At 45.7% G+C, this 12,753-nt stretch overlaps 1 protein-coding gene across 1 annotated transcript in view; it reads right to left on the bottom strand.

Moving 5' to 3' along the window:
• Positions 1 to 6,727, bottom strand: part of LOC112235201 (protein kinase C zeta type-like) — a 104,749-nt gene extending 98,022 nt beyond the window's left edge. The window contains exon 1 of the mRNA XM_042299727.1: positions 6,655 to 6,727. Coding sequence (XP_042155661.1) covers positions 6,655 to 6,691 — 37 coding nt within the window. The 5' untranslated portion in view covers positions 6,692 to 6,727. The remainder of the gene's footprint in view (positions 1 to 6,654) is intronic.
• Positions 6,728 to 12,753: the final 6,026 nt, after the last annotated feature.

Raw genomic sequence — 12,753 nt, 5'->3', positions numbered from 1 at the left:
ACTCTCTCTCTCTTTTCCTCCATATATACTCTCTCTCTCTCTTTTCCTCCATATATACTCTCTCTTTTCCTCCATATATACTCTCTCTCTCTCTCCCCCTCTTTTCTTTTCCTCCATATATACTATCTCTCTCTCTCTCTCTTTTCCTCCATATATACTCTCTCTCTCTCTCTCTCTTTTCCTACATATATACTCTCTCTCTTTTCCTCCATATCTCTCTCTCTTTTCCTCCATATATCTCTCTCTCTTTTCCTCCATATATACTCTCTCTCTCTCTCTCTTTTCCTCCATATATACTCTCTCTCTCTCTCTCTCTCTTTTCCTCCATATATACTCTCTCTCTCTCTCTCTCTCTTTTCCTCCATATATACTCTCTCTCTCTCTTTTCCTCCATATATACTCTCTCTCTCTCTTTTCCTCCATATATACTCTCTCTCTCTCTTTTCCTCCATATATACTCTCTCTCTCTCTTTTCCTCCATATATACTCTCTCTCTTTTCCTCCCATATATCTCTCTCTCTCTCTTTTCCTCCATATATACTCTCTCTCTCTCTCTTTTCCTCCATATATACTCTCTCTCTTTTCCTCCTCTTTTCCTCCATATATACTCTCTCTCTCTCTCTCTCTCTCTTTTCCTCCATATATACTCTCTCTCTCTCTCTCTCTCTTTTCCTCATATATATCTCTCTCTCTCTTTTCCTCCTCTCTCTCTCTCTCTCTTCCTTTTCCATATATACTCTCTCTCTCTTTTCCTCCATATATACTCTCTCTCTCTTTTCCTCCATATATCTCTCTCTCTCTCTCTTTTCCTCCTATATACTCTCTCTCTCTCTCTCTCTTTTCCTCCATATATACTCTCTCTCTCTCTCTTTTCCTCTCTCTCTTTTCCTCCTATATATACTCTCTCTCTCTCTCTTTTCCTCCATATATACTCTCTCTCTCTTTTCCTCCATATATACTCTCTCTCTCTCTCTCTCTTTTCCTCCATATATACTCTCTCTCTCTCTTTTCTCCATATATCTCTTTTCCTCCATATATACTCTCTCTCTCTCTCTCTCTTTTCCTCCATATATACTCTCTCTCTCTTTTCTCCATATACTCTCTCTCTCTCTTTTCCTCCATATATACTCTCTCTCTCTCTCTCTCTCTCTCTTTTCCTCCATATATACTCTCTCTCTCTCTTTCTTTCCTCCATATATACTCTCTCTCTTTTCCTCCATATATACTCTCTCTCTCTTTTCCTCCATATATACTCTCTCTCTCTCTCTCTTTTCCTCCATATACTCTCTCTCTCTCTCTCTTTTCCTCCATATATACTTTTCTATATATATCTCTCTCTCTTTTCCTCCATATATACTCTCTCTCTCTCTCTCTTTTCCTCCATATATACTCTCTCTCTCTCTTTTTCCATATATATACTCTCTCTCTCTTTTCCTCCATATATACTCTCTCTCTCTTTCCTCCATATATACTCTCTCTTTTTCCTCCATATATACTCTCTCTCTCTCTTTTCCTCCATATATACTCTCTCTCTCTCTCTTTTTCCTCCTCTCTCTTTTCTCATATATCTCTCTCTCTTTTCCTCCATATATACTCTCTCTTTTCCTCCATATATCTCTCTCTCTCTCTTTTCCTCCATATATACTCTCTCTCTCTCTCTCTTTTCCTCCATATATACTCTCTCTCTCTCTCTTTCCTCCTCCATATATACTCTCTCTCTCTTTTTCTCCATATATAGTCTCTCCCTCTCTCCCTTCCTCCCTCCAATTATCTGGATACCTTTGCCTTACAACGGGGGCTACTGCTGCAGTGTCTTATGTAATAATGACTGTCCTGGATGAAACTAGCCCTGCTACTAGAATCATCAATGACACTCCCAGACTAGAATAGAGCAGTGTGCTATCATCATCATCACTCTAACTGTTTCTGTTTCACAACCTCACCGCTTGGTGACCTCACCGCTTATCCATCATCTAGCCCTGTGCACGTATTCATTAAGTGTCTTAGAGTGCTGATCTAGGATCAGTTTATTCATTTAAATAAGAGGTTAATAAGATCACATGGACAGGGGGTACTTGATCCTAGATCAGCACTCCTATTCTGCAAATGCTTTATGAATATGGGTCCAGGCCAGTCAGCTACCGCCCACTTATTTACATACTTACTAGACCTTCTTCTTTATAGGAAAAATACATGACTATATAGTGAGCATAGATCTTTTAATAGTAAGGTCAGGAGCTAACCGACTTGGGAATGTGTGTGTGTCCTAAAATGAACTGATCCACTATAGCAGCATGTTTTCCTTCCCTATGCCTTCCATTAGAACAAGGCTTTATCAAATAGGCCTAGGCTCCCACTAGAACAAGGCTTTAACACATAGGCCTAGGCTCTACTAGAAAAAGGATTTATCACATAGGCCTAGGCTCCCATTAGAACAAGGCTCTATCACATAGGCCTAGGCTCCAACTAGAACAAGGCTTTATCACATATACCTAGGATCCCACTAGAACAAGGCTTTATCACATTATGTGTACAGACAGGGATCTAAATACAATGTCCAGATGGCAGCTTCAAAAGTAACTACCCAATATACACTAGCTTCCTCTATAAAAAATATAACACATTCAACCATTCTATTTACTCTATTTACTCTATTACTCTGGACCCTGATCTCTCTTTTGAAGAACATATCAAGACCATTTCAAGGATAGCTTTTTTTCCATCTACGTAACATTGCAAAAATCAGAAACTTTCTGTCCAAAAATGATGCAAAAAAATTAATCCATGCTTTTGTCACTTCTAGGTTAGACTACTGCAATGCTCTACTTTCCGGCTACCCGGATAAAGCACTAAATAAACTTCAGTTGGTGCTAAATACGGCTGCTAGAATCCTGACTAGAACCAGAAAATGTGATCATATTACTCCAGTGCTAGCCTCTCTACACTGGCTTCCTGTCAAAGCAAGGGCTGATTTCAAGGTTTTACTGCTAACCTACAAAGCATTACATGGGGTTGCTCCTACCTATCTCTCTGATTTGGTCCTGCCGTACATACCTACACGTACGCTACGGTCACAAGACGCAGGCCTCCTAATTGTCCCTAGAATTTCTAAGCAAACAGCTGGAGGCAGGGCTTTCTCCTATAGAGCTCCATTTTTATGGAACGGTCTGCCTACCCATGTCAGAGACGCAAACTCGGTCTCAACCTTTAAGTCCTTACTGAAGACTTATCTCTTCAGTGGGTCATATGATTGAGTGTAGTCTGGCCCAGGAGTGGGAAGGTGAACGGAAAGGCTCTGGAGCAACGAACCGCCCTTGCTGTCTCTTCCTGGCCGGTTCCCTCTTTCCACTGGGATTCTCTGCCTCTAACCCTATTACAGGGGCTGAGTCACTGGCTTACTGGGGCTCTCTCATGCCGTCCCTGGAAGGGGTGCGTCACCTGAGTGGGTTGATTCACTGATGTGGTCATCCTGTCTGGGTTGGCGCCCCCCCCCCTTGGGTTGTGCCATGGCGGAGATCTTTGTGGGCTATACTCAGACTTGTCTCAGGATGGTAAGTTGGTGGTTGAAGATATCCCTCTAGTGGTGTGGGGGCTGTGCTTTGGCAAAGTGGGTGGGGTTATATCCTTCCTGTTTGGCCCTGTCTGGAGGTGTCCTCGGATGGGGCCACAGTGTCTCCTGACCCCTCCTGTCTCAGCCTCCAGTATTTATGCTGCAGTAGTTAATGTGTCGGGGGGCTAGGGTCAGTTTGTTATATCTGGAGTACCTCTCCTGTCCTATTCGGTGTCCTGTGTGAATCTAAGTGTGCGTTCTCTAATTCTCTCTTTCTCTCTCTCTCTCTCGGAGGACCTGAGCCCTAGGACCATGCCCCAGGACTACCTGACATGATGACTCCTTGCTGTCCCCAGTCCACCTGGCCGTGCTGCTGCTCCAGTTTCAACTGTTCTGCCTTATTATTATTCGACCATGCTGGTCATTTATGAACATTTGAACATCTTGGCCATGTTCTGTTATAATCTCCACCCGGCACAGCCAGAAGAGGACTGGCCACCCCACATAGCCTGGTTCCTCTCTAGGTTTCTTCCTAGGTTTTGGCCTTTCTAGGGAGTTTTTCCTAGCCACCGTGCTTCTACACCTGCATTGCTTGCTGTTTGGGGTTTTAGGCTGGGTTTCTGTACAGCACTTTGAGATATCAGCTGATGTATGAAGGGCTATATAAATAAATTTGATTTGATTTGATTTGATATTTCCCTCTGAAACCACATCAGGCCCCACCACCATGACATCCATCAGCCCCCACTACCATGACATCCACATCTATCAGCCCCCACCACCATGACATCCATCAGCCCACACCACCATGACATCCATCAGCCCCTCCACCATGACATCCATCAGCCCCCACCACCATGACATCCATCAGCCCTCACCACCATGACATCCATCAGCCCCCACCCCCATGACATCCATCATTCCCCACCGCCATGACATCCATCAGCCCCCACCACCATGACATCCATCAGCCCCCACCACCATGATATCCACATGCATCAGCCCCCACCACCATGATATCCATCAGCTGCAACCACCATGACATCCATCAGCCCCCAACACCATGACATCCATCATCTCCCACTACCATGACATCCACATCCATCAGCCCCCACCATCATGACATACATCAGCCCCCACCACCATGACATCCATCAGCCCCCACCACCATGACATCCATCAGCCCCCACCACCATGACATCCATCCGCCCCCACTACCATGACATCCACATCCATCAGCCCCCACCACCATGACATCCATCAGCCCCCACCACCATGCCATACATCAGCCCCCACTACCATGACATCCACATCCATCAGCCCCCACCACCATGACATTCATCAGCCCCCACCACCATGACATCCATCAGCCCCCACTACCATGACATCCATCAGCCCCCAACACCATGACATCCACATCCATCAGCCCCCAACACCATGACATCCACACCCATCAGCCCCCAACACCATGACATCCATCAGCCCCCACTACCATGACATCCACACCCATCAGCCCCCAACACCATGACATACATCAGCCTCCACTACCATGACATCCATCAGCCCCCACCACCATGACATCCACATCCCATCAGCCCCCAACACAATGACATCCACATCCACATCCCCACCACCATGACATCCATCAGCCCCCACCACCATGACATCCATCAGCCCCCACCACCATGACATCCATCAGCCCCCACCACCATGACATCCATCCGCCCCCACCACCATGACATCCATCAGCCCCCACCACCATGACATCCATCAGCCCCCACCACCATGACATCCATCAGCCCCCACCACCATGACATCCATCAGCCCCCACTACCATGACATCCACACCCATCAGCCCCCACCACCATGACATCCACATCCCCCACCACCATGACATCCATCAGCCCCCACTACCATGACATCCATCAGCCCCCACTACCATGACATCCATCAGCCCCCACCACCATGACATCCATCCGCCCCCACCACCATGACATCCACATCCATCCGCCCCCACCACCATGACATCCATCAGCCCCCACCACGTGACATCCATCAGCCCCCACCACCGTGACATCCATCAGCCCCCACCACCATGACATCCATCAGGACAATAGAAGATGACATAAAGCAGACGGACTGAGTTTGGCCAGATTGGTCTGGTATCTACTTGTCAGTGGAGATGGATGGGGACGTGAGGACTGTAAATAGGTTACACTGATTACCATCCCAAGTCTCTGTGGCCTAGACCACTGCTGGGAGGGAGGCAGAGACTGTCAGAGCTGACAGAAAACAGACCCAGGAAATGTTCTCAGCAGCAGGAGAGCGTCACCGCACCGCTGGGTAAAGACGTCTAATCCAGACTTGATTTGTGATTGTAATATGGGTTGAAATGAGACAGAATATGGGGGAAATGAGACGGAAATATTTAGGATGTGGGGGGAAATTTTATGTGTAACGTGATTATGTTGATTGATAAGTTAAATATTGTACACAATAGACTACAAACACACAAACCGTATTGGAGTCACTTTTCCGTCAGCTAACAATGTCATTTTACTGACGCTACCTTGACGTCCATGACTCTAGGAACAAACAGACTCAAGTATTTAACAACTCTAGATAGTCCTTTTCTAGCAAGACAATGGAAGTCAGAACAACTAGACTAGAGAATAGAGAACGTTGTCCTCTAGAGAACAATTTCTTCTAAGGACAGGCTGAAAATCTGTTCTCTTGTACATCAAATCTTAAATGATTTAAAAGAAGAACTGTTGCGAGGGACCCGTACGGAGGTTCCACGGATGCAAAAACACACATTTTCTGTATCTAATCTTTCTGTATGTAAAACACCCACATAAACCCACTCACAACTGCATTTCACACAGAGATCCCGCTCGACAACCAAACTACAATCCCCATGTCAACACACATGCACCCTGCCTGTCCGTCTGTACAGTGTCCATCAGCTCCGGTTAGAAGTTGCCGTCGACACAGATCTAGGATCAACTTATCGTCCCCATATCCTATTGTTAACCATTGTTCAGGGACATGAACAACCAACTTTAAGTTAGTGTATTATAGAACCCATTCCGTTCTCCTCCTACCTTTCACTCGCAGGTAGAAGAGGAGTGTTAACAGCATCCCTCCTTTATCTGGCGGCAGCAGAGTCACCTGCTCCCTCTGTTTACAGTCATGTAGACAGAGGGCTCTTATGATAGCATTCTCTCTTCCCTCCTTACCTTCTATTCCTCCTCCCTCATCCCCCTCCCTCCTTCCCCTCTATCCTCATCCCCACTCCCTCCCTCATCCCCATCCCTCCTCCTTCCCCACTCCCTCCCTCATCCCCACTCCCTCCCTCCTTTATCTGGCGGCAGCAGAGTCACCCGCTCCCTCTGTTTACAGTCATGTAGACAGAGGGCTCTTATGATAGCATTCTCTCTTCCCTCCCCTTCTATTCCTCCTCCCTCATCCCCCTCCCTCCTTCCCCTGCCTCATCCCCACTCCCTCCCTCCTTCCCCACTCTATCCCTCATCCCCACTCCCTCCCTCATCCCCACTCCCTCCCTCATCCCCCTCCTCCCTCATCCCCCTCCCTCCTTCCCCTCTATCCCTCATCCCCACTCCCTCCCTCATCCCCACTCCCTCCCTCATCCCCACTCCCTCCCTCATCCCCACTCCCTCCCTCCTTCCCCACTCCCTCGAGGCTGCTACTCAGCAGCAGTCTCTTGTCTCTCTCTTTCTCCCTCCGTCTGTCCCTCCCTCCCTCCACACACACATACAGCACCAGCTTCCTCCTCCGCACTCCAGGCATGCCCAATAGTAGCCCAGTACTTCCCTACTACCTAGTCTTTGGATATGATGTCTAAAACGTAACACTGTATAAAACAGTCCTAATGAGCAGCTCTCATTCCCTTTGGATTTAGCCAGCTGTTTTATTTAAGCTAATCGGTACATAACTGAGAATATCAAATGGGGCTTTCCATAGAGGAGCCACCACAGTGATACAGTCTAGAGGTCTTTCCATTCCCAAATGTATCCATGGCTTTCCCACTCAACCCGATATGCATAAATATATTTTCAAACAAATGAATAAAGAGAGAGAGAAAGAAACCTCCTACTAGGAGCTGCCATCGCAATCAATAAATGAGTGATATATATACAAAAACAAAAATATAAACGCAACATGCAACAATTTCAAAGATTTTACTGAGTTACAGTTTACATAAGGAAATCAGTCAATTGAATTACATTCATTAGGTCCTAATCTATAGATTTCACATGACTGGGAATACAGATACACATCTGTTGGTCACAGATGCAATTTAAAAAGTCAGGGTGTGGATCAGAAAACCAGTCCATATCTGGTGTGACCACTATCTGCCTCATGCAGTGCGAAACTTCTCCTTTGCATAGAGTTGATCAGGCTGTGGAATGTTGTCCAACTCCTCTTCAATGGCTGTGCGAAGTCGCTGTATATTGTCGGGAACTGGAACATGCTGTCGTACACGTCGATCCAGAGCATTCCAAACATGCTGAATGTGTGACATGTCTGGTGAGTATGCAGGCCATGGAATAACTGGGACATTTTCAGCTTCCAACAATTGTGTACAAATCCTTGCGACATGGGGCTGTGCATTATTATGTTGAAACATGAAGTGATGGCGGTGGATGAAAGGCTCTTTCAATGGGCCTCAGGATCTCTGCATTCAAATTTCCATGGATAAAATTAAAATGTGTTCATTGTCTGTAACTTATGCCTGACCATACCATAACCCAACTGCCACCATGGGGCACTCTGTTCACAACATTAACATCAGCAAACCCGCACAACGCCATACGTCTGTCATCTGCCCGGGACAGTTGAAACCGGGATTCATCTGTGAAGAGCACACTTAGTCACTGGCACTTTTCAAGGAAGTCAGGAACCAATATACATAGTCAGTTAGGAAAGCAAAGGCTAGCTTTTTCAAACAGAAATTTGCATCCTATAGCACTGATTCCAAAACGTTTTGGGACACTGTAAAAACTGTCAACACCAATAAATCTACAATAATCGTCTGGCCATGTTTCCACCTGGCTACCCCTACCCCGGCCAACAGCTCTGCACCCCCCACAGAAACTTGTCCAAGCCCCACACCCGCTTCTCCTTCACCAAAACCCAGACAGCTGACGTTCGTAAAGAGCTGCAAAATCGGGATCCATACAAATCAGCTGGGCTAGACAATCTGGACCCTCTCTTCCTAAAATTATCCTCCAAAATTGTTGCAACCCCTATCTAACCCCTATACCTGTTACTAGCCTGTTCACCCTCTATTTTGTATCATCTGAGATCCCTAAAGATTGGAAAGCTGCCGTGGTCATCCCCCTCTTCAAAGGGGGAGACACTCTAGACCCAAACTGCTATAGACATATATCCATCCTGCCCTGCCTTTCTGAAATCTTCGAAAGCCAAGTTAACAAACAGATCACCGACCATTTTGAATCCCACCGTACCTTCTCCACTATGCAATCTGGTTTCTGAGCTGGTCATGGGTGCACCTCAGCCACGCTCAATGTCCTAAATGATATCATAACCGCCATCAATAAAAGACAGTACTGTGCAGCAGTCTTCATCAACCTGGCCAAGGCTTTCGACTCTGTCAATCACCACATTCTTATCGGCAGACTCAATAGCCTTGGATTCTCAAATGACTGCCTCGCCTGGTTCTCCAACTACTTCTCTGATAGAGTTCGGTGTGTCAAATCGGAGGACCTGTTGTCCCGGACCTCTGGCAGTCTCTATGTGGGTACCACAGGGTTCAATTCTCAGGCCGACTCTTTTCTCTGTATATATCAATGATGTCGCTCTTGCTGCTGGTGATTCTCTGATCCACCCCTATGCAGACGACACCATTCCGTAAACATCTGGCCCTTCTTTGAACACTGTGTTAACAAACCTCCAAACAAGCTTCAATGCCATACAACACTCCTTCCATGGCCTCCAACTGCTTTTAAATGCTAGTAAAACTAAATGCATGCTCTTCAACCGATTGCTTCCCACACCTGCCCGCCCCACTAGCATCACTACTCTGGATGGACAACTACAAATACCTACTGTAGGTATCTGGTTAGACTGTAAACTCTCCTTCCAGACTCACATTAAACATCTCCAATCCAAAATAAAATCTAGAATCAGCTTCCTATTTCGCAACAAAGCATCCTTCACGCATGCTGCCAAACATACCCTCATAAAACTGACTATCCTACCAATCTTTGACTTCGGCGATGTCATTTACAAAATAGCCTCCAGCACTCTACTCAGCAAATTGGATGTAGTCTATCACAGTGCCATCCGTTTTGTCACCAAAGCCCCATATACTACCTACTACTGCGACCTGTATGCTCTCGTTGGCTGGCCCCTGCTACATATTCGTCGCCAAACCCACTGGCTCCAGGTCATCTATAAGTCTTTGCTAGGTAAAGCCCCGCCTTTGCTCACTGGTCGCCATAGCAGCACCCACCCATAGCACGCGCTCCAGCAGGTATATTTCACTGGTCATCCCCAAAGCCAACACCTCCTTTGGCTGCCGTTCCTTCCAGTTCTCTGCTGCCAATGACTGGAACGAAATGCAAAAATCACTAAAGCTGGAGACTTATATCTCCCTCTCTAACTTTAAGCATCAGCTGTCAGAGCAGCATACCAAACACTGTACCTGTACACAGCCCATCTGTAAATAGCACACCCAACTACCTCATCCCCATACTGTTATTTATTGTTTTGCTCTTTTGCACATAGTATCTCTACTTGGACATCATCATCCTCACATCTATCACTCGTGTTAATGCTAAATTGTAATGATTAATTAATTATTTCACCTCTATGGCCTATTTATTGCCTTATCTCCCTAATCTTACTACATTGGCACACACTGTACATGTACTTTTCTTATTGTGTTATTGACTGTACGTTTGTTTATCCCATGTATTGTTGTTTTTGTCACACTGCTTTGCTTTATCTTGGCCAGGTCACAGTTGTAAATGAGAACTTGTTCTCGACTGGTTACCTGGTTAAATAAAGGTGAAATAAAAATAATTAAAAAATGATACACAATAATGATAATAATGACATACAATTATTATAATGATGATAAAACAAATGATAACTAATATGAAAATAAATACAAAATACATCAAAGCGGAATAGTGAGATGCACACAGTCCATTTGACCGCGCCAACGTTCCCCTCATCTTTGTCCACTACATAAACTTGTCCCTGAGAACATTCCCCTTTGTCGGCTTCTTTTCACTACACTCTTTCTCCTCTAACTTTCCTTTTTTTTCAATGAAAAGGGCCTCCATCTTTGCAAAAAAACATGGTCTAGGTCAAGGAACCAATATACACAAGGTACACAATGTACATTAATAGAGGACAGGTCCAATTGGGTCGAATCGCTATATCAATTTTAATTGCATGTTAAATTCAGGCTGTAAAACAACAAAATGTGGAATAAGTCAAGGAGTATGAATACTCTCTGAAAGCACTGTATATCAGACCTGACCTAGATCCGAGACAAGAGTCAGAATTTAGAACCCTGACCTGCTCAGGTCCTCTGTCGGAGCTCGGAAATTCAGGTCTGTTGGACACGTGAAGACCTCTATCACCAGGGTGAAGTTACCCAACTCAACCACACGATGGCAGAACTAGCTGTGGGTTTGGCACGTCACCATCATTTGCACTGAATACATTTCCACCTAAATATAAACATCAGTGTCTATTTTTAGACTAGGTGCTGAGCTTCTGAGGCTCGGAGCAGAGTGGAGGAGGCGGAGGTGCCTTATGGTGTCAATGACCTGTGCGGTGGTAGTTTTGTTCTGGACTGCTAATACCTGTGGGTGTGTACTGCTAATAGCTTTAAACCTACTGTACACTCTCACATATTATTATATATAAGAAAGGATTAAAACAAGCCTAACATAAACACACACACAGAGTTGCTAAAAGTTCATGCCGAAGATAAGCAGTTAATGAAACACCATAAATTCAGCTTCTGGATGGATACTTGCTGCTACATTCTGACTGATCTAACTCCCAGGCAAGTCTTACTGAGATTTCCCTCCAACAGTGAACCTGCTAATGTTGCAACACTGGGGAGGTTGTGCAAGCATTTCCCACATTCCTTCACAGTGAGAGTATAGCGTCTCCCTGGACACAGGCTTTATTAGAGCAGGACAGAGGCGGATTGGAACCACAAATCTGCATTTCTAACATCCCACCGGCCCATTGGTTTTTCCATCAAGGCCACCACACCGGCCCATTGGTTTTTCCATCAAGGCCACCACACCGGCCCATTGGTTTTTCCATCAAGGCCACCTCACCGGCCCATTGGGTTTTTCCATCAAGGCCACTACACCGGCCCATTGGTTTTTCCTTGAGGCCCCATACTAGCCAAACAATGGTTCTTCTATAGAAAAACAACAATTCAGACAGGCCAACTGGGCTGAAGATGGACCAGCCCATCTGGCATTTGCCTGAACTGCCTTATGGCCAGTTTGTCTCTTGAGCAGGGCTAAGGCTGGTCACTTCATCAGCCAGCCTACTGCTGAAGGAGACCTAATTACCTCACTACCATAGTCCTATATACCTCATTACCACAGCCCTATATACCTCTTTACCACAGCCCTATAGCCCTCATTACCACAGCTCTATAGCCCTCATTACCACAGCACTATATACCTCATTACCACAGCCCTATAGTGCTCATTACCACAGCCCTATAGCCCTCATTACCACAGCCCTATAGCCCTCATTACCACAGCCCTATAGCCCTCATTACCACACCTATAGCCCTCATTACCACAGCCCCTCATTACCACAGCCCTATATACCTCATTACCACAGCCCTATATACCTCATTACCACAGCCCTATAGCCCTCATTACCACAGCACTATATACCTCATTACCACAGCCCTATATACCTCATTACCACACCTATAGCCCTCATTACCACAGCCCTATAGCCCTCATTACCACAGCCCTATATACCTCATTACCACAGCCCTATAGCCCTCATTACCACAGCCCTATAGCCCTCATTACCACAGCCCTATAGTGCTCATTACCACAGCCATATAGACCTCATTAAACAGTCCAATACTAATATAAATCTGAATCTTCCCTTGACACCTTTATTTATTATTATTTAGGGAAGTAATCCTAGATTTG

The sequence above is a fragment of the Oncorhynchus tshawytscha genome, linkage group LG16 (genome assembly GCF_018296145.1).
Source record: "Oncorhynchus tshawytscha isolate Ot180627B linkage group LG16, Otsh_v2.0, whole genome shotgun sequence".
NCBI lineage: Eukaryota > Metazoa > Chordata > Actinopteri > Salmoniformes > Salmonidae > Oncorhynchus > Oncorhynchus tshawytscha.
Note: the sequence above shows the minus strand (reverse complement) of the source record. Positions and strands in the feature narration are given on the sequence as shown.